This window comes from Abramis brama (genome assembly GCF_963993115.1).
Source record: "Abramis brama genome assembly, chromosome: 14".
Lineage (NCBI taxonomy): Eukaryota > Metazoa > Chordata > Actinopteri > Cypriniformes > Leuciscidae > Abramis > Abramis brama.
The window spans coordinates 1,652,459-1,679,460 of record NC_139976.1 but is presented as its reverse complement, the minus strand read 5'-3'; the positions used below and the strand labels follow the sequence as shown (position 1 = coordinate 1,679,460).

At 37.9% G+C, this 27,002-nt stretch overlaps 2 protein-coding genes across 2 annotated transcripts in view; one reads left to right on the top strand and one right to left on the bottom strand.

Moving 5' to 3' along the window:
* The window catches only part of qrfprb (pyroglutamylated RFamide peptide receptor b), a gene marked incomplete at both ends in the record, with an annotated part of 10,894 nt that extends 1,558 nt beyond the window's left edge, over positions 1-9,336 (bottom strand). Inside the window, 5 exons of the mRNA XM_084135321.1 lie at positions 1,155-1,252; positions 2,405-2,640; positions 3,869-3,930; positions 6,568-6,726; positions 8,973-9,336. Coding sequence (XP_083991447.1) covers positions 1,155-1,252; positions 2,405-2,640; positions 3,869-3,930; positions 6,568-6,726; positions 8,973-9,336 — 919 coding nt within the window. The remainder of the gene's footprint in view (positions 1-1,154; positions 1,253-2,404; positions 2,641-3,868; positions 3,931-6,567; positions 6,727-8,972) is intronic.
* tbata (thymus, brain and testes associated) lies at positions 9,287-27,002 on the top strand. Its single transcript, XM_084135577.1, has 10 exons — positions 9,287-9,380; positions 10,819-10,911; positions 11,196-11,396; positions 13,996-14,157; positions 15,922-16,016; positions 16,765-16,935; positions 18,488-18,569; positions 19,854-19,989; positions 22,081-22,115; positions 26,818-27,002. Exons 3-10 carry the CDS (start codon positions 11,201-11,203, stop codon positions 26,865-26,867), a joined length of 927 nt encoding a protein of 308 aa, XP_083991703.1. The 5' UTR covers positions 9,287-9,380; positions 10,819-10,911; positions 11,196-11,200; the 3' UTR covers positions 26,868-27,002.

Here is a 27,002-nt window from a genome sequence, read left to right as displayed (position 1 = left end):
GTTTAACACTTTATTTCCACTTTTTGAATATGTTCTTCATTTTTATTGAAAATAAACGCCTTTCCAATCTGAAATGTGATGGAAAAGGGAGTAGAGTGAGTTTGGCTAAAGGCGGATTCAAACTCCAGTCGATTTGCGTCAAAAGCTTTCTGGCACGCGCCGTTACCCCTGAACTAATGCTACTGTTGACAATCCAGTCTTCTGTAATTGTGTCTGCACCAATCAGACGTCAGTGGGCGGGGTCAGTGTAAATGGCCTCTGCCAACAAGGCGGGTTATTTAAACTTAGTGTAAACAGACACTCTGTAATTTATATGCAAGTATTCTACAAATCAATTAATTTTAACCTTTAATATTATAATGACGTCCCTGTATAGTTTACAGCATTAGTTGAGAGATATTTGCCGTGTACTGTACCTGATAGGCCCCAAATTAATCAATATTGAATCAAAATGAAATCAAATCCAATGAAGAAATTTGTGTCAATAAATGTGTTTTGGGGTTGTTGTTTTTTTTTTTTTTTACCTGAAGCAAAAATCTGGGGGAAGATGCAACCAGTTATGAAGCTGCAAACATGTCACCCTTTTCACCTGATGTGAGTTTGCAGGTCTGTAGTAATCAGCTTTATACTGTGTCCTTACCAGAAAAAATGTGATAAATGCTATTTATAGATCCAAACCAGCCGTAGCCAAACAATTAGACCTGCTCGTCACTAAAACCATCTGGACGTGCCTGATTTAAGACGCCTCTTTGTAGTTACCCAGAACACGTTTTCAGGGATATCTGAACTTATATTCGTGTAGTGGTGTTTGATTGAGGCATGCAATCAAATAGAGTGGATATATTTAACCCTTTTAACCCTGTGCCCTGTGGGTGGTTCTGGTCTAATGATCAATCATCCGGTTGTTAACAGTGATTGTGGGTTCAGCCTCGAGAACGAGTGACCCAGAAGTCTCTGGAATGGCACGTAACCACAGGTTATCGCAACTACACTGATCTGCCACGTAAAGAAAGAATCTGAAAGGTGAGTAAAGTACTATGTGTAATTTTTGTGCAGTTCAGATTATTCACACGGAGCCGCTGCGAGATGATGCGTTCAGTTCTCGAGCGCATTAACATGACGCTCTCTGGAGTAAATGGCCATGACACACTTACTGTACTCGAACAGCATGTGCACGATGTGAAACGGCGCCCAGCAGACGGTGAACAGAAGCACTATAGTGATCATCATTTTGACGGCACGTTTCTTCTTCCTGTTAGAACAGCAAAAAAGGAAAGTTACTGAAATATCAATGTAATCAGATTACTTTCCCCACCAAGTAACTAGTAAAGTAACGCATTACTTTTAAATTCACAACAAAATATCTGAGTTAATTTTTCAAATAAGTAATGCAAGTTACTTTGTTTTCCCGTTATTTTTCCTCCTTCAGTGGCACAAAAACACAGTATTCCTCAAAATGAATAAAAACAGTGAAATGCACTGTCAGAATATTATGGAAACCTGCGAATAATATAATATACTTTATGTATTTAATCTCACTTTATTGACCAATGTCTTTGCTGCTGACCTTCGATGATCCAATTCAACCGTATAGCAAAAATTACTAGTTTATTTCACTTTTGGTGTTAAAGGGCCTTTATGTTTGCCAAAAATACAATTACTTATATTTTGTAATTAAAAAAACAAACAAGTCCACGCATTACTTTACTTCCCATAACCGTTATCGCGTTCCACTTCCGTAACACAATTAGTTACTTTTTTAGGGAGTAACGCAATATTTTAACACATTACTTTTAAAAGTAACTGACGAGAAAAACTCGTCGTATTCACTCAATGCATTTTTCATGATGCAAAGTGATGAGTTTTTGAACTAAAATTAATATGGGGAACACTTAAAGCCTTTTTAATGCATTAATTATGCCTAGTAATGCACTGTATGATCTCGTGAATAATTGTAACCACAGGTATAATACATTATTATTCTCATCTATTCATTGTTGCACCTTCAGAAAGTGTTAATGCATTAAAACACATGACAAACAACCAGTTTCAGATGTAATCTGGTTATGATTATTTATTAAAAGATATAATGCATAGCAACGTGCATTATGAATATGCATTATGCATAAAGGCTTAAATATGCATTTACTTTATATGCATAAGTGCATATAGATGCATAAGATATAAGTGTTTCTGTAATCAGAAAAATAAGCTTGATTTTTATTCACTGGATTTTGATTTTAAGGAAACATGTAATGCTATTGGGTGAAATGAGTTGTTTGTTATTATTTTTCTGTTTCATTTGTAAATGCATCATATTATGGAAGTAAAATAGGTTGGGAACACGTTAGTGCATATGAAAGTGCTATATAAATGTTGATTTTTGTCACTTTTTTCAGTGTACCTGGAGATTTTGTTGATCTCCCTGTGGTTCATGGCGCTGAGGACTGAAGAGTCTCCCACACGTTTGCGGATCCAGAGCTCGATGCCGATGCGACTGTAGAGGAAGAGCATGGCGGCGAGCGGGAGCAGGAACAGCGCCACCATCATGAAGGTGGTGTAAACCTGGCGGTGCACCAGCGAATGCCAGCGCTCGTGACAGCACACGTGATGGTGGTCGTACAAGAAGTCATACTTCACCTGAGGAACACAGATAACAGAGGAAACCTAATTGGTATTCAAACAAAGCATGCATGACTTTTAAAGGAGCTGTAGGCAATATATTTTAGAGTAGCATGCATAAAATCTCCCTACTGTCTGAAAATGTGTGTCGTCTTAGCCAATCAAAAATGCTCTCTGAATGCCAATCCTTGTAAACGTTTAGATATTTTTGGAGGGTGGATTGTGTGTGTGTGTGTGTGTGTTTGAAGGCATGGAAACAGTGTAGTTCAGTCTGGAAGTTGCAAAATGGCTGAAATCGATTACAGCACCGTAAATTCAATTGCAAACCACACAGGTTTAACTTTAGAAACTTCAAATTTGGAATTTGCTAATTTTCAGCTTCTTTATCATGCAGTTGTCGTACTGTTATGATGCTATATGAAACTTTTATGTAACTTTCTGAACTTGACAGACATTGTTAAATGGAAAAAAAGCGGCATTAAGGTTCTTTAAAAACATTTGCACATCAGCCGACAGCGTTGAAGGACACAAGGGTGAGTAATGATGACTTGTTTGTCATTTATTATGCCTTATAATGCACTGTATGGTCTCATGAATAATACATTATAATACTTGTCTACTCAATGATACACCTTTAGAAAGTATAATGCATTGAAACAACCAATTTCAGATGTAATATGCAAATATTATAATGCATTTTGAATTATTTATGAAAACAATGCATTACAACATACTTTATGAATGCTAATATAATGCATTATACATAAAGGATTCAATCAAAGTGTTTCCATAATATTCAGGACAATAAGCTTGATTTTATCCACTGGATTTTTTGTTAGGAAATATGTTATTCGCTAAAATGCAATTGCATGTGCCCACAGTTATGTCAGTAAATAAAAGGCATTTTGAAGGGAAAGCAAGTTATTTGCGTTACTATTTTTCTGTTTCATTTGTAAATCCATCAGTGGGAACATGTTGACTGAGTGCAAATAAATCAATGAATAACACGAACTCCTGGGGTAAGATGAACCACCGCACTCGAGTGAATCTCTTCTACTGTGTGCGCTTCATCTCCGCTGGTTTCAAGGACAGTGATGTGGCATCGCGTGTTTAATCAAGCTTCACTAAACGATCATTTTCACATGTGTCAAAGCAATTAGCCTTGTTAAATGTTCTCCGTTAACAGTGATTAACCTGCAGTGATTTCAGTTAAACAGTTTACGAGCTTCTTTCATCAGTCACTCACCTCTAACTGCTGCACAAACAGCATCGGTGATCCCACCATGACCGCAGCGATCCACACCAGCCCTGCACATGTATATAAACCTGGATATTAATGGATTCTTCCCATGAGCCCGTCATGTTAATGAAGAACAGCTGCATATCCCCCAACCTAGCAGAGAAAAAGCCCTCGAGGGATCCGCTCATATTTGCACATGCAAATGAAAAGCTAGTTCTGTATTTCCCAACAGGGAGAGCGTACATTTATTTAACAGTTTGTTTTTATGCTGTTATTTTCTCCACTGGGGAATTGCTTTTTAAAGAATTGATGGTATTTAGTTATTATTGTGATTTATTAAGTAATCATCTTTAACGGTAGAATTCCTGGTGGAAAAACTACATTACCCATGATTCTGCGAAGAAAAGCTCTTAATTAGATCCGCAATGCTTCATGACATTGTAGTTCTTTCTTTCATTAAAGCTGTTAAATTCAGTCTTGTACTTTTAAATACTTTTTTTGCTTCAAATCTAGTAAAGTTTAAGGCTTTTCACACTGCGCTTAAACCCGGGTTGTCATCGTTCCGCTTTTGCACCGTTAAACTCGTATTGCAGTGCTAAACTTGTACAGTGTAAAATGATGCTAGATGATTGGCAAGAATCGTGTGCCTCATAATCACGAGTTTTGGACATTCACGGAAACGTTGTATAAACAGTAGTTCCAGCGTTTGAGGGAGAAACTGTCAAACAGTGACAGAAAACATTGGAGAGATCGATGAGGATGTGCAGTTTTACAGCCAGAAAACCAGTCACATGGGTCAATTTTTTGAAATTGAGATTTAGACCGCATCTGAAAGCTGAATAAATAAGCTTTTCATTGACGTATGGTTTGTTATGATAGGACAATATTTGGTCGAGATACAACTATTGTAATTCTGGAATCTGAGGGTGAAAAAAAATCGAAACATTGAGAAAATCTCCTTTAAAGTTCTACATTTATGTTGGCGATTGTGCTGCATTCACTCACACAAATAAATGTTTTACATATTTACGGTAGGAAATGTACAAAATATCTTCATGGAACATGATCTTTACTTAATATCCTAATGATTTTTGGCATAAAAGAAAAATCTATCATTTTGACCCATACAATGTATTGTTGGCTATTGCCACAGATATACCCGTGCGACTCGAGACTGGTGACGTGATCCAGGGTCACACATTGTATGCGGCGTTTGTCCAGTCAGTGGCGCTGCAAATTAGGACATTAACCAGGGTTTAGGAATGTACAGTGTGAAACCTCAGTTTAGAGGATTAATTATTAACCTCTGGTAAAGTGTAAGGTAGATTTACATTTAATCATTAAGCAGATGCTTTTAGCCAAAGTGACTTACAAATGCAGAGAGCAACAGATGCAGTGAAACTAACAATAGGACAACAATATGCAAGTGCTGTGACCCTTCCCAGTTTAGTCAATGGAGTATATGTATTAAAAAAAAAAAAGATATAGACTAGAAGAGAAGAGAAAAATAAAAGTGTTAGTATTAATGGATCAAGTGTTGCGAGTGTGAAAAGTGAATCAGTTTACCCAGGGTTTAGAATGACCCAGGGTTAAGAAGGACCCAGGGTTAAGAAGGACCCAGGGTTAAGAATGACCCAGGGTTTAAAATGACCCAGGGTTAAGAATGACCCAGGGTTAAGAATGACCCAGGGTTTTAAAATGACCCAGGGTTTAAAATGACCCAGGGTTTAAAATTACCCAGGGTTAATTGTTTCAAGTGTGAGAGTTTGTGATTGGCAGCTAGTTGGTTTGGTTCTTTTTTTTTCTTTTTTTTTATGCCTATGGAAAAATGTATGGGAAAATACTTTTGGAACTGAGAAGTGGGCGGGAACAGTTGCAATCTATTTAGAACATTTTGGAATGTTTTTTGGAAATTTGTGGAATACTTTTTTAGTAATTTTAGAACTTTATACATCAGTCCACAGACCTCCAATTATAAACCCTCACATTAGAGAGCACAGCGGTTTGTGGATATAATGATGTTCTCCATTCTTTAGAAATCCCGATACTAGGGTTGGGCAACGATTAATTGCGATTAATCGCATCCGAAATAAAAGTTTGTGTTTACATAATATATGTGTGTGTACTGCGTATAATTATTTTGTATATATAAATACACACATATGTATGTGTATATTTAAGAAAAATTTGCATGTATATACTGTAGATATATTTATACATAATTTATATTATATATGAATATTTTATATATAAATACCAAATTTTTCTTAAATATACACATACATACAGTATGTGTGTATTTATATAGACTAAATAACTATACACAGTACACACACATATATTATGTAAACACAAACTTTTATTATGGATGCGATTAATCACGATTAATCGTTGCCCAACCCTACCCGATACGCTGCAGTGACTGATGGGATTTACATCAGACTGATCCACAGGACTTTCAGAGACACGAGCTCGTGAGCTGCCTACTGATATGACGACGTTAAATATACGAGGGATTTGAAAGTGAGAGTCGTTTCACTGGTGAAGCATGTTAATACAATTTTATTAAACCTTTTTTTTTTTTTTTAGTTGCACTGTAACACCAGGAATGTGTATTAAGACCGTAATTGTATTTTTAGGGCTTCTTCAGCATGTTTATTTGAATAAGAACGTAAACAGTCGACTGTGTGTGTGTTTGACCTTACCTAACATTTTGTAGGCTCGTTTGGGCGTGTACTGCCTCTTCATCTTGAGCGGATAGACGATGCCCTGGTACCTCTCGATGGCGATGCAGGTCATGGTGAGGATGCCGGTTACGATGGCAGTGGTCTGCACAAAAGGAACGGTCTTACATACTAGAACACCTGCACATACAACACACACAAAAACACACAAAACACACACAGTGAAAGACTGAAGCACAATTTATAGTAGTGCTCAACTGATATCGACAGATGGCTGATATTTATAATACAATTTATGGATGGTTAAAGCACTTAAAGTTAATTTCATGGTTTGAAGGTCCAGATGTGAGTTTCAGTGCAGCTTCAAACTCTCGACACGATCCCAGCCGAGGAATAAGAGTCTTATCTAGACAAACCAGCGCTCATTTTATTAAAAAAAATAAACATTTATATTCCTAAACATAGACCTTTCAACTTGATTACGCATTGCAGAGCTGGTGCAAGATGAGCATTTGTGGTTAAAAGTATATAAATGTCTATATGCCCGATGGTTTGTCTAGATAAGACTCTTATTCCTCTGCTGGGATCGTGTCGTTGGACATGTTGGACCCCATTGAAGTCACTATATGGAGAAAAATCCAGAATGTTTTCCTCAGAACCTTTATTTCTTTTCCACTGAAGACAGACAGACATGAACATCTTGGATGACGTGGGGGAGAGTAAATTATCTCATCCTTTAACTCTGTCTCTAAAATCCCTAAAGAAATTGAAACAGAACATGTTTATTATGAATGTTTGCAATTGCAACATGACAGTGAGTTACTGCGCAGAGAAACGGGACATGATGTTCAGCAAGAGGAGCACAAAACACTTAAGTGTTGAGGGTTAAAGGTGCGTCACACTGGACTTTGTGCTCCATTCACCTCCATTCAACTCCATTCACCTCCGTTCAACTCCGTTCACCTCCATTCAACTCCGTTCACCTCCGTTCACACGTAAACTAATGCAGGGGAGAAGAAACTCTTTAGCAGTTGTTCGCTACGGTCAGGTGACGACCCTATGAGCTCTTGGCTTAGTGCATGGAATACAAAATTCAACGCTGCATGATTGACAGTTTTATGAGAAAGTGGAGTAGATGAATAATAAATCACAAATATGAAATATATTATTAACTACAGGAATTTAGCACGCACAAAGCCTGTGCAACAAGTGAACTTCATTGTCTGCACTCCCATTGGTTGTCCTTATTTGCATAAAGTTGTTAGTATGCATGTATATGAGTTAAACAGTGTTTACACTCAGTGTTTTTGAAGTTTTAATGCAGTGATGATAAAATAATCTAAGCTCTCAGTTTCTCTCATTCACACTTCAGATTGTGAAGCGTCTCTTAAATTAAACCCACAGGAAAACTGCCTTTATAAACACTGCAGCGACGCCAGACAGAAACGCTGTCCGATGCGGATACCTTGGATTTTTTAATGATTGCTGTGTGTGTGTGTGTGTGTGTGTGTGTGTGTGTGTGAGAGAGAGAGAGAGAGAGAGAGAGAGAGAGAGAGAGAAGGCGGGCACTGTGCAATGTCTGAGTGATTTCAGCAAGGTTACCTACTCACACCGAACGAGCAGATCGCATGCGATGTAAAGCCAAAGCTCGTGTTGTATGTGCTCACACTACACGGTCCGATCATCGAGCTGCCAATAGACCATGATATCGTGTATCCAGAGATCCCGAGTCACTCAGAACTCGGCTCAAAATCGGACGAAAATCGAAGTGTATGCCCGCCTTAAGTTTGTGTGTAATATTTTTCAGCATCAATTTTTTAGGTTATATGAACTTTATATAAATATTTATTTTATATTAATTTAACTTTTCATGTTTAATCACCTTTTTATATTACTTCATTTTAAATGATCCTGCAGTGACAACTGATTTCATAAGCATACTAATATTCCATGTAACCTCTTAATTAATATAAGTTCATTAAAAAAAAAAACAGCATGCATGGGGAAAAACATTGACTGTGAAAATCGACACTAATTGTGTATTGTTAGTTTAACATGTTAAAAATTCAGACGTTTAAATTATTATAAAATATCACCTATAATAACGTCTGATGTTCTGTAGTTCACAAATAACAAACGCAAACATCGACATTTTAGGTTGAAATTGACATGGTTTTATGCTGTTTTTATATGCGCCACCTGCTCCAATGCTGTTAGTGTGACAAGTAATTCACTCCATATTTTAATTAGGCTAATATGAGCTCATAAACTAAACAACATGAAATGTTTAACTAGTTTCAGTCAGAAGAAGAATAGCATGTCATTACTTGTCGACTTTAGTTTTATCAACTACCATCTTCATGTCGTGCCATATGTTTGATAATGAGTAAATAAGTGATTAATGGATTGTAAATGATTTCTCTGACCTCCCAGCCACTCTGAGGAGATGTTTTGCAGGAGTGTGAACGGGACACAGAAGAAGGTGATGAGAAGATCACTGACCGCCAGCGAACAGATGAAGATGTTGGTCGCCGTTCGCATCGCGCGTTTACGCGCCACAATATAAACCACCAAACTGTTTCCAACCAGCGCCAGCACGAAAATAATCACATATACGACCACAAATGTGGTTTTAGCTCCGGCTGGGAGTTCAGGGATGTAAACCAGCGGCTGGATGTCGTATGTATCGATGAATTCCTGCCGGGAAAGGTTGTAGTATTGCAGGAGTTCCTGGAGAGCCTCAGGAGTGATCTTCGTAGTGGCCGTCATCTCTGTGGAAGAAGAAGACATCTCGCTTTTTTATATATTATATTATTCACATACGAAGGGAAAAGGTACAAATCCACTTATCCAGTGACGTTCAGTGAGCTGTAATAAAATCCATGCGCGCGCGCGCCCGAGCTTCTATGGTGAGCGTCAGTACGCGTTCGCCCAAATATGATTTGAAACTCTTATTTTCGCCTCGTGAAAAAAAACCATGCTTTTGTAAATCATAGTTATGATAAAACGTCGAAATTATGACATATTGAGTCTCTTGTCTCGTAATCTCGTAAAAAAAAAAACTATGTCATAATTTCGATTTATAGGTCATAGCCTAATTGACTTAGTAGCCTGTCATAATTTCGACTTTTTGTTTTTATGTCTAATGATAAAGTAAAAATTATGAATTAGTGTGTCATAAATTTAAATTTGGACTTTTTAAAGTCATCAATTATAATTTCGACTATCAGGCCATAATTTCCGTGTTTTTGGCAACTTTTTAATGTCATATTTATAAACTGCATGAGTTTGTGCATACATACACGCACACACACACACACATATATATATATACAAACATCAATCAATTTTCTTTAAATAACTTGGGTTACATGGTTGAGCTGTTTTGACATTTTCAATTCGTGTGCATTCAGTCCGCATGGGTCGATTTATCACAGAATTGGATATAGAGGTATTACAGTTGTTGTTCCTCCTGTAATATCTGTGGTGATGATACTTCTGTAAGACACATGTCATGTGGTGCAGAAAATTCCTGCTGAGTGCTTATTGACGTACACAAGTGGAGCACGATTGCCTTCAGAAATGGTCAAGCTATTGCGTTGGTTAGTTTATATTCATGAATTGATTCTTAAGTGGTTTCCATTTGTGAATGAACATCCCTCGAATCCATATTTAATCTCCATTTGTGCGTTAACCCTTTCCAAAATTTACTGTTTTCATTTTGGCCTTCGCGGAAATCCTAATGTCAAAACAATTCTAGAACAAAAGCAACATGTAAAATATTTTGTAATTTATTTAGTTTGTTTATAATCATTTCGGTAGCACTTTACAATAAGGTTCGTTAGTTAACATTAGTTAACTACATTAGTTAACATTAATGAACTGCACTTATACAACATTTATTAATCTTTGTTAATGTTAATTTCAACATTTACGGATACTTTATTAAAATCTTGTTAACATTAGTTAATGCACTGTGAACTAACATGAATGAACAGCTGGATTTTATTATTAACTAATATTAACAAAGATTAATGCTCATTGTTAGTTCATGTTAGATAATACATTAACTAATGTTAACTAATGAACCTTATTGTAAAGTGTTACCATGATTTCTTATAACATAACATTAAAAAGTGTGTTTTATAAGCTATTAGAAGAGCCTCAGTGTGTTTCAGAGCGCAAAATTAAATGTTAATGCATTTACTTAAACTCAGAACAAATCAAAGTTGCTTAAAACAATGAAAACTCGATGTGGTCGATGTGTTTTAGCGGTGTCTGCTCTGCTATTGGAGCTTCAGGGTTTCTTTGTTCAGAGTCTCCAAGCAACAACAGCAAACACCAGAAGAAACACAGTGAACTGAGGTGAGCAGAGCATTATAAAGTAATTGTACTTATAAATGAGGTACATTACATATTAAAAAATAAATGCATGAATGAAGACGTCTAAAATCTTTAAGAGAACATTTTGTGTGTCTAAATAGCTAAAATGATGAAGTACTGTCTGTTAAAGTACATGACATTTCCTTCTGCGAGTGAAGCAGTTTTTCCAGTGTGTATTCAGCTTGTTTAACTGGTGAATATTTTGCTGCTGTAAAAGGAATGAGCATTTGGAATATTTTAACATGACCTTGGACTTTTCCTTGCAGAGATAATGGAGACGTCAGATAAGCAAGTGAATGGAGATCTGCAGAAGAGTCCTGCGTCTGAGCAACATGAGAAGCCCATGTTTGAGAGCGCGAGCACGAGCAGGACCTCCACTAGAGGCAGTCTTCGCTTCGGGACGCTGAGCCATCACTCCTTCTTCTCCAGACACAATCCTCATCCACACAGAGTCAGGCATATGCAAGGTGAGCCGCTCCGGGGACACAGACTTGCGTCAGTACTGTTCTGCAGCATCATTCATAATGGGTTTATGCTTGTGTTTGTAATCTGTTAAATGTCACCCAGCTTTTTGAGCATATGTGAAAATGCGCATAATTGCAGTATAAGTGATTTATGAGAAATGCTGTTCAGGCTGAGCAACACAACACACTTGTAGCCAATCAGCAGTAGGGGGCATGTCCACTCATGATGGGGGAGGAGAGAGAGTGAGCCAATCAGCAGTAGGGGCGTGTCCATTCATGATGGGGGAGGCGAGAGAGTGAGCCAATCAGCAGTAGGGGCGTGTCCATTCATGATGGGGGAGGAGAGAGAGTGAGCCAATCAGCAGTAGGGGCGTGTCCATTCATGATGGGGGAGGAGAGAGAGTGAGCCAATCAGCAGTAGGGGCGTGTCCATTCATGATGGGGGAGGAGAGAGAGTGAGCCAATCAGCAGTAGGGGGCGTGTCCACTCATGATGGGGGAGGAGAGAGAGTGAGGCAATCAGCAGTAGGGGCGTGTCCATTCATGATGGGGGAGGAGAGAGAGTGAGCCAATCAGCAGTAGGGGCGTGTCCACTCATGATGGGGAGGAGAGAGAGTGAGGCAATCAGCAGTAGGGGCGTGTCCACTCATGATGGGGGAGGAGAGAGCCAATCAGCAGTAGGGGGCTGGTCCACTTATGATGGGGGAGGAGAGAGAGTGAGCCAATCAGCACTAGGGGGCGTATCCACTCATGAGAGAGTGAGCCAATCTGCAGTAGGGGGCGTGTCCAATCATGATGGGGGAGGATAGAGAGAGAGTGAGCCAATCAGCAGTAGGGGGCATGTCCACTCATGATGGGGGAGGAGAGAGAGTGAGCCAATCAGCAGCAGGGGGCGTGTCCACTCATGATGGGGGAGGAGAGAGAGAGAAAGAGGGAGATTTAACTGTAGAAAGAGAGATGGCTGAGAGACATTACAAAAGAGAAAAGGTCAGAGGAATATCACTGGGTTTTGATCAGGCAAGAGCTTTACAGTCCTGCATTAATATTAGTAAATCTTTCCAGCGCTGGAGAGACACAAGCGGGAAGACCTGAAAACAGACGCAGAGGAACTTTTGAATTTAAAAATGTGTTAGTAAATGTTGAAATTTACATTATCTAAGATTCACAAATGCTGTTCATTGTTGAATGAATGAATAAATGAATGAATGAGGCATTTATATAGCGCTTTCATATGTACTACTGTACACCCAAAGCGCTTTACAATCATATCAGGGGATCTCTCCTCAACACCACCAGTGTGAGCATCCACTTGGATGATGCGACGGCAGCCACAGTACAACGGCGCCAGTGCGCTCACCACACACCAGCTACAGGAGGAGAGGAGAGAGAGTGATAGAGCCAATTCAATGTAAGGGGATTATTAGGATGCCATGACTGGTAAGGGCCAATCAATGGGTGGAATGTGGCCAGGACACCGGGGTTACAGCCCTACTCTTTACGAGAAATGCCATGGGATTTTTAATGACCACAGAGAGTCAGGACCTCGGTTTTTTACGTCTCATCCGAAAGGACGGATTGTTAGTTCATGTTAACAAATGAGAATGAGTCACTGAGATTTTTATCATATTTCTCATTTTATAGGTTCAGCAACACCAGCAAAACAAAATGACTACTACATTTAATGCATGTATGATATGAAAAATATGATTAAGCTCCACAGATTTTATTATATAAATGGAGTCCGTTTCAAACCATTCATTAATTCTTAAAGTTGAATACTAGATTTGTCATGACCATGCATTATTTTAGTGTTGACACACAATGAGTGATAAAGATGAGGAGAAATATATTGTGTAATAAAGCAGTAGGTAAATGCCTGATGAAAATATTTATCCATGTTTATTTCTTACTCCATTATCATGCTGTCACAGCCCTCGAGAACCAGTGGATAGCAGCAGGAATCCTGACAGTGAAAGTATCTTGTGTGGTTTTAGGCCTTATTATCCTCATAATAATATTAAATAATAATATATAATATAATCGCCCGTCACATTTGGACAGTGGCAGCATATTAATCTGTTCTTTGAATGACTTTAATGATGAAGTCCTGCATAAACAGATGTGCTTTTACCTCCTTGTGAACAAACGTGACTGATTTTCATTCACACTGAATGCGAGGAAGTGTAAATATGTGCATGTCTGTATTTGAAAACCCTCTCTATTCTGCCAACAACTCACTAATTCAGCCTGAAACATGAAATGCAATTAAGATCGCTGTAACATCAGAATGAAATCAAGCACAAACAGGCCTCGGATCACATTTGTTCTACATGGAAATTCATGCAAAGCTCTGAAGATGTGCAAAACAACACACACACACACATCGTAGGCCTTCATGCACCTTCATCACAGCTGGATTCTTTGATAACTTTCCGCCTCCAAGAACCTGTGATCATTTCCTTTAGAATCTGATTAAAGCCTGACTGTAATCCTGTGAATAATCCTGCAGCCACAGCAGGGGTTCAGTGTGTGTTACGCCGCATGAGTCCAGGCCAGGAGCAATGAAAGCCACATCTCAAGCACACGTTCTCTTCTTTCCGCAGGGCTGAACGGCAAGCCGGTGTGTATGGTGAATGACGACTGGTACGGCTTCACTCCTCTCTGTCCACATCCACTCATTAAAAGTCAAGTGTGTGTCAGTGGGAGCCGTTCATCTGCGTTTCTCACACCTGAGATCAGCTCGGATCGCTCCGGACCGCGAGCAGGTACAGAAACCGCTGTATTACACACACATGGACGGGTTTACGTGCTGCTTTTGTGTCTTACAGGAACAGATCGTCCAAACACCAGTTTCTGTCATCATTTAATCACCCTCATGTTGCACTGAACCCATGCGATCTTCTTTATTCAGGGAGCACAAAAAGAGATGCTAGTTTGAATATCCATAAGCTCAAAAAAGTATTTGTGTGTGTGTGTGTGTGTAAAAAGAAACAGACTTGCACTGAAGTTATTCATTGAAAATCTTCTAAATCTCATTTGTGATACTTAAACTGTCTGAATTTTGAGTTTTTTTCTTATTATTTTAATTAATAATTAATACAAATGTATGTATAGTTGTCATTTTATTATAGTACATTTATTGTTATAATAATAATAATTTATGAACTTTTGTTTTAAAACAGTTTTAAGTGAAAAGTGAAAAGACAACATTTGAAACTTCAAACAAAATAAAGACTTTTTTTTTACAAAAGAGGATAAAAAAATATTTGGTAACACTTTAGTTAAAGTCTTTATATATAATGCATTATAAGGGTATTTTATGCATTAATTATGCCTTGTAATGCACATTATAATGCATTATGATCTCATTAATAATTGTAACCCACCGTTATAATACATTATTACATGGCTTGGTTATATTCCAATGTAGAATACGGTGTGTTATTTCTTGATAACAGACGCTGCGAAGTATAACACACCGTTGCCATGCAAAACAGAGCGTTGCTATGGACACAGGATTCTAACCGTAGAGACGGAACGGACTATTTCTTTAGCGGAAGCAATGCAATCGTTTTTAAATCAATAAACTCCTTTTTAAATCAATATTTTGTGTCAAATTTTTGATTTATTTGGTAGTTAGCCATGTAATAAGCGGGATAATGTAGAGCGAGGCGGTTGTTATAGCGAATACAAGCCCTTCAGGCTCCGCTTCGCGTCGGGGTCCAGATCAGCCTGTCGGGGTGTATTCGCTATAACAACCGCCTCGCTTTACATTATCCCTTACATGTAATATTTATGTTACACCTTTAGAAAGTATAATGCATTAAAACACATGACAAATAACCAATTTCATTAATATCTGCAAATATTATAATGCATTTGAACTGGTCACAATTATTTATGAAAATATATAGTGCAATATGAATACCTTTATGAATACCATTATGAATACCTTTAAGTAAAAAATAAATAATAATAATAATATATGAAATCTTGACAAGCAGTTCTAGATATTTTCTTATTTGCTCATTGAAGAGGCCATTTAGTGACTGACCTTATATATATATATATATATATATATATATATATACACAAGAACTGCTTGTCAAGATTTCAAGGCTTAATTTAGAACTTATTGTTTATATAAATTTTGTATTTAATGCTTTTTTAAAACAATATTGCACGAGTTCCCAGCATGCATTGTGGCTTGAAAAAAGATGATTGGAGTATGTTTTTCAGTTATTCTACTTAAAAGTTCATGTTTAATTCATCCTAAACATGCAAGTTTTACTTGCCTTTTTAAATTATTATTATTTGTGAAATTAACTTAAATCTACAACAACAAAAAAATTATATATATAAAAAAAAAATCCTACCCCATTTTTTCCCCAGTGCACCTCCAGGCCACATCTCAGACTATTCAGAGGAACAATAACCGGATGCACCTGTACATCATCATTGCTTGTTTTCTTGCCCTTTTTCTTCTTCTTGCTTCTGTTTCTTCATCAGCCATCTTCGTCTTTCCACAGCACTGATTTCTGAAAGCTGGCGTGAGGAACTGAAGGATCTGGCCACTAAAGTCAGTCTTTTAGCGGCCGCTGAGACCCACAGTGACAAGAAAGAGGTACTTGACCTATGACCTCTCAGCTTCAGCAGGCTTTCACTTACTGTACTGGGCTTCACAAATGACTGAAACACTAGTGATGCACAGATGATGTTCACAAACAAATGATCAGCGGAGAATGCTGCGTTTTGAGCTGAAACTTCTCGTCTGAAGTGTGCAGTGCTCAGTACCGCAGTAAAGACCAGCGCTCTGTGTGATTCATGCACACGCAAAGCTTTAAAGCCACAGTTTAAAAATATAACACCCACATCAAACATCAGCTTTTACATCACATCGGCATGTCATGCATCGCAACACCAGGAAAACAGTTTTGAGCACATTACACACGATACAGATTTATCAACTGACTGTCTGAAATCAGATTTATTCAGACTGTAACATGGTCAGATATGAACACGGGCTTGCTGTAAAATGCAAAATACTTCAAAAATGAGATGTAAAAATAGATCAAGAAAAATCTGATTAATATAACAGGTGTAGTGCTATAATGAGTAGAATTAATTAACGAAAAATTTTCCAAATAATATTTCAGACATATTTATATTTTTGCACAGCATACATTGAATCTTTATACTGGAAAATATATAGTTGACTTTTTTACATTTTTCGGATGGGGGTCCTTCATATTTTGTGGATTTGTTTCATGTAAGAGATTGAAAACCCCTGTGTTGATGATGCTGAATGAAGCAGATGTATTTCAGAAGATAAGACTGAATACTGAAGTGTTTGTCTGTGAATAAACTCACAGAAAGCCCGAGATGAGGAAGCTCCTCGCAGGAAGACTCAGTATTCGGCTCAGTCCGGTCGGATCATCCCGGCCTCGTCCTGGGGAGGGAAGAAACGCAGCAGCCGGACGGCACACAAGCGTCTGGGATTACAGAGACGGCACACACACACGCTGGAAGGAGTGGAGATCAAGGTCACACACCTGCTTTTTTTATTTTCCTTCAAGTGCTTTCACACGTTCTGGCAGAGTTTGATGCTTCCATCCAAAGATGTTCAGTGAATGTGCACTGGGCTAAACTGAGAGCAATAAGATGTCAAACAGAAATATGTTTGATACTCTTACTCTCAATGCAATGCACTCAATTTTTATTTCCTTTCCCAGCTGGAAAAACTGGCTAAAACTCTCCTAAGCTGGTTTAAACTGGTCTGAGCTGGTTTAAACTGGTCACGCTGGTGTTTGGCTGGTCTGAGCTGGTTTAAACTGGTCAAGCTGGTGTTTGGCTGGTCTGAGCTGGTTTAAACTGGTCTGAGCTGGTGTTTGGCTGGTCTGAGCTGGTTTAAACTGGTCAAGCTGGTGTTTGGCTGGTCTGAGCTGGTTTAAACTGGTCTGAGCTGGTTTAAACTGGTCAAGCTGGTGTTTGGCTGGTCTGAGCTGGTTTAAACTGGTCTGAGCTGGTTTAAACTGGTCACGCTGGTGTTTGGCTGGTCTGAGCTGGTTTAAACTGGTCAAGCTGGTGTTTGGCTGGTCTGAGCTGGTTTAAACTGGTCTGAGCTGGTTTAAACTGGTCAAGCTGGTGTTTGGCTGGTCTGAGCTGGTTTAAACTGGTCTGAGCTGATTTAAACTGGTCTGAGCTGATTTAAACTGGTCTGAGCTGGTTTAAACTGGTCAAGCTAGTGTTTGGCTGGTCTGAGCTGGTTTAAACTGGTCTGAGCTGGTTTAAACTTGTCAAGCTGGTGTTTGGCTGGTTTTAGCTGTTGGTCAGGTGACCAGCTAAGTCCAGCTTGACCATCTAAAGAAGTGGTCAAATCCACTGTAAAACGAGCCTGAAACCAGCTGGAGGATCAGCGTTAAGACCAGCAAACCAGATCAGGCTGGATTTATCTGTCTGTGATTAATAAACTGTACATAGTGGTAATCTTTTTCTTGGACTTGTTTGAACGTACTACCAAAAGTTGATATTTCAACCCAAAATTGGATTAAACAGTGTATTTATTGCACTTTCTTAATTCAATGTTCAACATGATGTGGATAAACGTATAGCCTGCAACTATTTAAAATGTTTATCGTCATCACATGAAAATATTATGCAGTCCATAATCTATAAACTGCACAACATGCAGTAATAATCCATTCAGAGCGCAGCTCCTGAAGCTCTTCTTGTTTGCTAATTTCCATTTTAAGATATGGTGAATATGAAAACAGAACACAGACTGCATGCCAACGAAAGCGAAATCAAATATTTAATTAATATTTCATAATTTAAATATTTGGTTAGCTGGTTTTATCCTGTCTTGTTGGAATAAGCTGCTGATATCAGTGTTCTCTCTCTCTGTCTCACACACACACACACACACACTCTCTCTCTCTCTCTCTCACACACACACACACACACACAAACACACACACGCACACTCTCTCTCTCTCTCTCTCACACACACACACACACACACACACACACACACAAACACACACACGCACACTCTCTCTCTCTCTCTCTCACACACACACACACACACACTCTCAGGTGCTGGAGCTCTTGTGTCAGATCCTGCAGACTGATTCTCTCTCCATGGTTCAGCATTGGCTTTTGCTGGCGAGTGACAAAGGTGAAGAGTTGCCCTTTCATTTGATTTGATTTATTAGCTGCTAACCAAATAATTACCCGATGCAGAGTCTGCTTTGAAGAGCATTTCAAAACCTTTAAAGGGTCCTATTCTGCTTTTCCACCTTTTCAACTTATCTCTGGCGTTTAAATGTTACTCATTTAAATAATCCCGCCCACAGAATATGCTGAAAGGCAGACGAGGCCCGGCTGAGCTGCGTTAGTTTGTTCCACATCTCCCAAACTCATTTGTTTGAGCTTCCTTAGGCTAATGAACTCAGAGTGGTTTAAACTTATTTATAATCCTGTTCCTGAACATTATAACCCCAACGTTTATCCGTGCGCTGCACATTTGACGGAGAACAGCTTGTTTTCTGTTGCTTTTGTAAGACGGTTCACCACTCCTCAGGAACATTAACCATGGTTTCGTGATTGATTACTGTTTGTATTGATAAAAATAACTTAAGCAAACATAAAATGCAATTACTGTAAATTTCTTAACCAATAATTCAATTGCAATTATGTAATGAACCATTTTTAAGCATCATTGTGTGTAAGCTATACCACCAAAGATAACTTCTGAGCCAGAAAAAATAAAAAATAAAATAAAATAAATTTAATAAAATGACAATTTGTGAACACATGCATCACATGTTTGCACCTTATTGATAAAGAAACATGTAAATGGCAATAACCCTGAGGAAACCGATTGCCTTAAAGCTTGCATTTAAAGTACTTCATTTTTGAGTTTCTAAATCTTAATAAAACTTTGTGTAGAGTATGACAGCTGAATTTGACAAGTTGAAATTAGTTCAGCCATCTGAGAGATTTAAGTGCATTACATAAATAAAGTTAAAAAGAAAGACTGCGTTAGAAATTTGAGTGTTCTTTACTAATTATTCTGAGCCACAGGCACTATGCTGCCTCCCAGAGTGCATTGCGGCTTTAATAAAACCATGCATTTGCTTTGTTTTACTATTTTCTGTCTTTCCACTTTATTAACTTGAGTTTTCTGCATGAGTAGCAAAGGCGTAGTGCACAAATAGTACAGATCACTACATTTTTATGGTTTGTTAGGTCTTACAGTGTGTGCATTTATAATTTAATGAGAGAAAAAATGCACGTTTGCCTCAGTTCATTCAAGTTGGTTATGATATTCCTCCTTTGAAAATCCTCAACAAAAACTTGTGCAGTCCAAACACCACAGGTCAGCACAGGTTCTGAGTGGAGGTCTGCAGATGAGTGCTAATGAAGGCTCATTAGATGTGTGTGTGTGTGTGTGTGTCAGAGAAAGAGCTGGTTCAGGGGTTACTCCAGCAAGCCATGGCCGACTCCATCTCTGCGACCCCGCACACGTCTGGATCTGCACTTCTGCCCGTGACGTCTGAAGATCTGCCAGATCACGTGTTCCTCACAAACACCAGGTGAGCCTTTACTGATCTGTTACAATCCTGGTCCATCATTAATGAAGAAATGCGTAATGCAATATTAACATTCAACACTGCAAAACATTTTTTTCAAACTTTTTTTAGTACAAATATCTTTCCTGAATCAAAATATAGTAGTCAACATTTGAAGTGGATCAAAACCTATCATCTTCAAATGTTGACTACAATACATTTAACAAGATACAAAATGGCATGAGATATTAAGTTTTGTTTTCTGAAAAATGTATCAATATTCATTTTTTTTTTTTTTGCTTTTTTATGACCAATTGAACAGCTTGTAAGGAAACTTAAAATAAACGAGACCTTCCCTCGACTTCCTAGGTTGTCTTTGAAAGCCTGATTTTTATGTGAAGGACTCGGGTTGTTTTTGTCGGGAAAATCTAAAGTACGTGACGTTTACGCTCCTGACGGCCTTTCTTACGTTCTACATGAAACGAATGCTTATACAATGTTCAGGATAACACAGAAAGAGCCGTTCTGTGCTGTAATGTCAATGTGTCCTGCAAAGAAAAGGGATTCATTCAAACTATAGTCACACAGTCAGATCTATATAGAGTCTCAGATATACTTTATAATTAAACTATCATAACAGTGTCATTTTAATGACCTCATCTGTGAATCTCAGATCTGCTGCAGAGATATAGACCGTTTAAGTGGGTTTATGCCTAAAACATGTCTAATTCTTTTCAGAAAACAATATCTTCAGTTCATTTTGCTTCTCTAGTAAATGTATCTTGATTTAAGAACGTTTAGATATTGTCAGGTTTGTGCAGGTTGCTGAAGACGAGGGAACAGAATTTCAATGCAGCTGGTTTATTCACAAACTCAGGTTACAGGAAAATACAGGGACTCGGGAAAACACAGGGACTCAGGAAAATACAGGGACTCAGGAAAACACAGGGACTCGGGAAAACACAGGGACTCGGGAAAACACAGGGACTCGGGAAAACACAGGGACTCGGGAAAACACAGGGACTCGGGAAAACACAGGGACTCGGGAAAACACAGGGACTCGGGAAAACACAGGGACTCGGGAAAACACAACCATACAAAGACGAGAACCGACAAACACTGAGGGAAAACACAGGGCTTAAATACACTGGGGCTAACAGGATGATTAACAAGGTGATTGACAGGACACAGGTGAAAGACTAATTAGAACATAGGAGAAACTAATTAACAGGACTAAACCAAAAGCACAAAAGACAGGGGAAAACTAGATAACATAACTAAACCTAAACACAGAAACGTGACAGATATCTGTACTGGAAAACAAGACAAAATACTGAGGAAAAAAATCATTTTTGCTGTGTAATAACTAACAATAAACTCTGATTAACAAATTAACAAGTTAAAGCCCTCCGTAGTTCACTATTAGCTAACTACTGTTATTTTAAGAAACTACATACAGTTTCATAGTTAATGTGAATGCATAATTAATTCTACACTGCAAAAGATGATTTTCTTACTCAGTATTTTAATTTTTTTTCAGTACAAATATCTAAACATTCTTAACCCAAAATGAATATTTTAAGAGATAAGAGATTAAGTCTTGTTTGCTGACAAATGTATCAGTATAAATATTAAACATTTTAATATTAAGTTTGTGCTTAAAACAAGAACAAATATCTGCCAGTGGAGAAAGAAAATAATCGTGTTTTCCCTTTGAATCAAGTTTATTTTTCTGCCCACACTGACAGATGTTTGTTCTTGTTTTAAGCAAAAACTCACTTAATTGTGATGTTTAGTTTAAGAAAACAAGTCATCTTAAGCAATTTTGATTTTGCAGTGGACTGTGTAAAGTGAAGATCATGGTAAATCACTAGTAATGTTTGGATAGTAATGTATTCTGACAGATAATAGCTAATAGTGAACCACTAGATTCAGTGCGATTACTTATGAATTTGTTAATTATAGTGTCTTAGTAGTTAGTAGAATGTTAATAATGTGTTCCTGTGCAGTTATTTAATAGTGATGGAACAATATTCTAAAGTGTTTATCAGCATGTGATCATATGACTATCATTATGAGGCTTTCTGATTGTTTATTATCTGTCGTTCTGCACAGGTCATATCCAGCGGAGGCATTACAGGACAAACCAGGTGAGGTTTCTGGATTAGACGTATTGTCCACTGATGTGTGTCATGTGATGGTATTAATACACCATTGTTTGTCAGTGTGAGAGAGTAAGCTAAGCTCACTCGAGTTCATGACTTCAGGAGGGCTGCAGTTTGACAGTAAACAGTAATATTGCTCTCAGCTTTTATTAAAACATAATTTGGCTCTGTTTCAAAACTTCTTGACTGTTTACCCCCTACACCAGGGTTCCTCTGGAGAGTTTCATTTCAGCTGTGCTTAAAAACACCTGGCACAGCCTGAGTTGAGTGAGTGGAGTTGGAACAAAAGTGTCTGCCTTCTACTTTTGCAGTCTGAACGAGCCGACACTCGTACTCACATTTTGATCAGTCGGTCAGAGTTGACAAATTTCACAGAAAATCACAGCGTTCACTGAACACAGACTCCGATCACAGACTGTGAATCCGTTCAGTTGCAGGAAATCAAACATGACATGTTGATCCGATTTTAGAACACATTGTTTGTTTGTCATTCGTCTCCTAGTAATGAAACATGTTTTCAAGCCTATGATGCCTATTGTCAGCAAGCCTATGATGCCTATTGTTTTGAAACCTGATCAGATTTTCTAGTGTATTGTATAGTATAGTGAATGTTCTCAGGATGCTTTCAGAATGTTCTTATGATGACAAATGATGACAAAACTCAAATTGTCCTGTTTGGGCCAACCGAGAAAACTGATTTGAGCAATGTTGACTTGGGTTCTCTCACGTCAGTTTTACACTGGATAGTGGCCTAAAATTGAACAAACAAATGAATACAGTTGTCAGTTCCAGTTTTTACCACCTCCGGAGACTAGCGAAAGTTAAACCATTCCTAAGCAGGAAGAGTTTTGAGATTGTAATTCATGCTTTTATTTCATCACGGCCTGATTACTGTAATTCGCTATATCAAGGGCTTCAACTGGTCCAAAATGCAGCGGTCCGTCTGCTTACAGGCATTCGTGAACGGGATCACATCACGCCTATTCTACGTTCACTGCAGTATCGTGTTGAATTTAAAGTTTTGCTGTTTGTGTGTAAAGCGTTAAACAATCTCGCTCCTCAGTCAGTCAGATTGCTCAGATCACAGACCAATCATCTGCTACGAATACCCAGATCCAGATTGAAATGCAGGGCTGACAGAGCCTTTGCGATAGCCGGCCCAAGGTTATGGAACAAATTGCCGTCATCTATCAAAACAGTGTCCACAGTGTCTGAGTTTAGAAGTCTTTTAAAAACCTATTTGTACTCTTGTGCGTTTAATGTCTTGTGAATATCTATTTTAATTTTGGGGATGGATCTAGATATTTCTTGTACAGCACTTTGGTCAACCAAGGTTGTTTTAAATGTGCTTTATAAATAAATTAAGCTTTAAGCTTAAGCTTATGACAGGGCTGGACTGGGACAAAAAATCGGCCCGGGCATTTTGGCCCAGACCGGCCCACTATATGATCATAAACACCACCCATCTTTGCACGCCCTTAATTATATGCATACCAACTCCTATTCCTTAAAACCACTAATGCCATGTAATGAGTGAGTATAGGAACGAGTGAGAGTTAACAGATGAAATAAGTAAAAATTTGACATTTATTAACCCTACAGTCGAACTATACTCCACAGTGGTGAATCCTAAAACAAGCTATAATCTGCATTAGCATAGCAATACAATGTTTCTTACAGGATTTTTGGTAAAACTGTGGTGGGTGGACCTCTGTCCTTCTAGTGGGGTTGGGGGGCATGCCCCCCCGTGAGAAAATTTTGTGCATTTTAATGTTAAATTCATCAATCTGGTGCACTTTGAGAGTTCAAAATTAAAAGCTCCAACCCATATTCAGTGTGCAAATTAAACAAAGAAAAATTCAAACCTCTTTTAGTTACAGTGTCTATTTACATTACACCTACTACATAATAATAGTTATAATATTAATCCAATGACAGTAATTGCCATTTTTTGTAAAACAAATGCACTAAAAAATAAAGGAAACTTTCATAATTAGTTTTGAACCAATTTCTATACTTGAAAGAGATAAGCACATGATCTTTTATTTTGACGCAAACTGCATCAAGCTTTTATTTTGGCGGAAAACATGGTTTACAAACGCCTCTCATTAGATTTCTAGTGAATTGCGGTAATCGTCAACTATGCAGATGTGGAAATAATCTGTAACTGGGTAATGGGTTCCTACACTCATGACATAGCCTAAGAGTTTTGAAAGTAGTTCTGCTTACCGCAGGCTCTACACTCTCTCATCTCTCTCCTGATCCTCCTCACTATCATCATCATCACTGGAGCTGATGAAGGGCAGAAAACATATATTTTGACACATAAAGCGTCTGCTTTAAGGGCCTGGTTATATTTTTCACGCTATTTCTCTGCACATTCCTTGCGTTTCTTCTCCATCTCGCTGACTATTTTGACAGATACACACTGACACTGCTGCACGCTCGCTCACTCGTTTAAAGTTGTGATTGGGCCAGCCCAGTGTCAATCAAGAAAAGAACCAATGTGCCGCTGATCTACATGTTTCATGGGCTGGTCTGTCAGAAAAAAAAAAATCTAACACTGACTTTTTTGGACCAATGCATTACCGCAGCACAAACCCAGCGCCGCCAAGTAAGCAAAACAAAACCAAACGAATGGGCCGCCGATGTACAAATTTTATGGGCCGTTAAAAAAAAAAAAAAAAAAAAAAATTATGTATGAGTATGAGATGTATCGGCCCGAAAAGCACGTCGGCCCACCGGGAAAATGCCCGGTATGCCCAATGGCCAGTCCAGCCATGGCTTATGATGTTTTCAGGATGTTTTCCTCGGTAACCATTTACAAAGTCAGCAAGTCTAGTGTTTTGAAACCTGTTCAGATTTTAAAAGTTTTCCAGCCTTAAGGAAAGTAAATGGAGCCTTTAAGCGACTGATTTGGTGTAAATAGGGTAAAATAATATTTGTCTAATTAAATTGAACTAGAACTTAATGACATTTAGTTGGTATTGAATGAATTATATGTATATTCATACAATCTTGGGTTATGGATTTTTCATACATTCAGCCTTGCATTATGGTTTTGTCTTCTTGAAGGATATGTGCTCTATAATATTCTAATAAGCCTTAAAGCAGCAGCCAGAAATGTGCGTAAAATCCATTTTTAATTGGACGGACTAATTTTATTAAATATGTTTTGGAACAGAGATGTTGTGTAGCCATAGAAACTTTAACAACTGATTCAAAACAAGTTAAAAATCTGTTTTGGTTGACATCTATATGCCAGTGTACTCCTAAAGCAGATATATTAGGCCCTCTAGTCTAGAATGATTAGTAATATTAAATAGTAAATGATGGCTGTGATATAATTTGAAGTGAAGTGCAGTTCTCCTCGTAGAGAGAATTTGTTTAATGTTAAAAATAGAGAGGTGAGTCTGTATATGATATTATTTCATGATAAATAAGATGTTTTGAAAATAGTTGTATAAGAAGCTGGAATCAAGTAAACATCGTCCATCACACACAGAGGTCAGATGCTGGTAAACAAGCCGAGTCGAGCGCTTCTGTCTGTGGTTACTATAGTAACGGATATTACAGCTAAATGTCGAGGGAGTCGAATTAGCCCAGACTGAGGCTCTGAGTTGCTCAAATCATTGATGTCACGCTCTCAGGGTGTTTTCAGGATAGTCTTAGAATGCTCTCAAAATATTTTCAGGATGTTTTCAGAATGTTTTTAGAATATTGTCAGAATGTTCTCGTTCTTAGAATTTTTTGTAGAATGTTTTCAGAATGTTTTTATGATGTTCTAAGGATGTTCTCAGATTGATCTCAGGATATTTTCTGAATTTTTCAGGATGTTCTCAGAATGTTTTCAGGATGTTCTCAGAATGTTTTCAGGATGTTCTCAAAATGTTCTCAATGTTTTCAGGATGTTCTCAGGTTGTTCTTATGTTATTCTCAGAGTGTTCTCAAGATATTCTTGGAATTTTTCAGGATGTACCCAGAATATTCCCAGGAATATTTTGGGATTTTCAGATATTTTATGAGATTCCTAGCTTGTTCTCAGCTTGTTCTCAAAATGTTCTCAAGAAATTTTCAGAATATTCTCAGAATGCTCTCAGGAAGTTTTCATAATGTTCTCAGGATGTTTTTATGATGTTCTCAAAATGTTCTCAGTGTTTTCAGGATGTTCTCAGGTTGTTCTTATGTTATTCTCAGAGTGTTCTCGAGATGTTCTTGGAATTTTTCAGGATGTTCTCAGAATGTTTTTATGATGTTCTCGGATTGATCTCAGGATATTTTCTGAATTTTTCATGATGTTCTCAGGATGTTTTCGAAATTTTTCAAGATGTTTTCAGGATGTTCTCAGGTTGTTCTTATGTTATTCTCAGAGTGTTCTCGAGATATTCTTGGAATTTTGGATCCAGAATATTTCCAGGAAGTTTTGGGGATTTTCAGAATGTTTTTATGATATTCCTAGCTTGTTCTCAAAATGTTCTCAGAATTTTTCAGGATGTTTTCATGATGTTTTTATGTTCTCAGGGTGTTATCAGCTTGTTCTCAAAATGTTCTCAAGAAGTTTTCAGAATGTTCTCAGGATGTTTTTATGATGTTCTCAAAATGTTCTCAATGTTCTCAGGATGTTCTCAAAATGTTCTCAGGATCTTCTCAGAATGTTATTTTCTCTGAGCATTTCTTTCTGTTGTAGAGCGGATCGGAGAGGCAGAAGTTCTCACGCTGTACCCAGAAGACACGTAACACCACTGCGATCATCAGCACATCATATTAATGTCATGTTACTGAAATAGTTTGCTCTTTTAACAGTTGCATTATTGTAATAATCATAGTGTAATGCAATGTTAAGTTTTCATTTATTGCTAATAAAGCATATAC

Excerpts from the sequence above, each read along its gene's own strand:
- tbata (XM_084135577.1), top strand. The coding sequence starts at position 11,201 with ATGGAGACGTCAGATAAGCAAGTGAATGGAGATCTGCAGAAGAGTCCT. Across the intron at positions 14,158-15,921 it reads TCGCTCCGGACCGCGAGCAG|CACTGATTTCTGAAAGCTGG; the intron begins GTACAGAAACCG and ends GTCTTTCCACAG. Across the intron at positions 22,116-26,817 it reads GGCATTACAGGACAAACCAG|AGCGGATCGGAGAGGCAGAA; the intron begins GTGAGGTTTCTG and ends TTTCTGTTGTAG.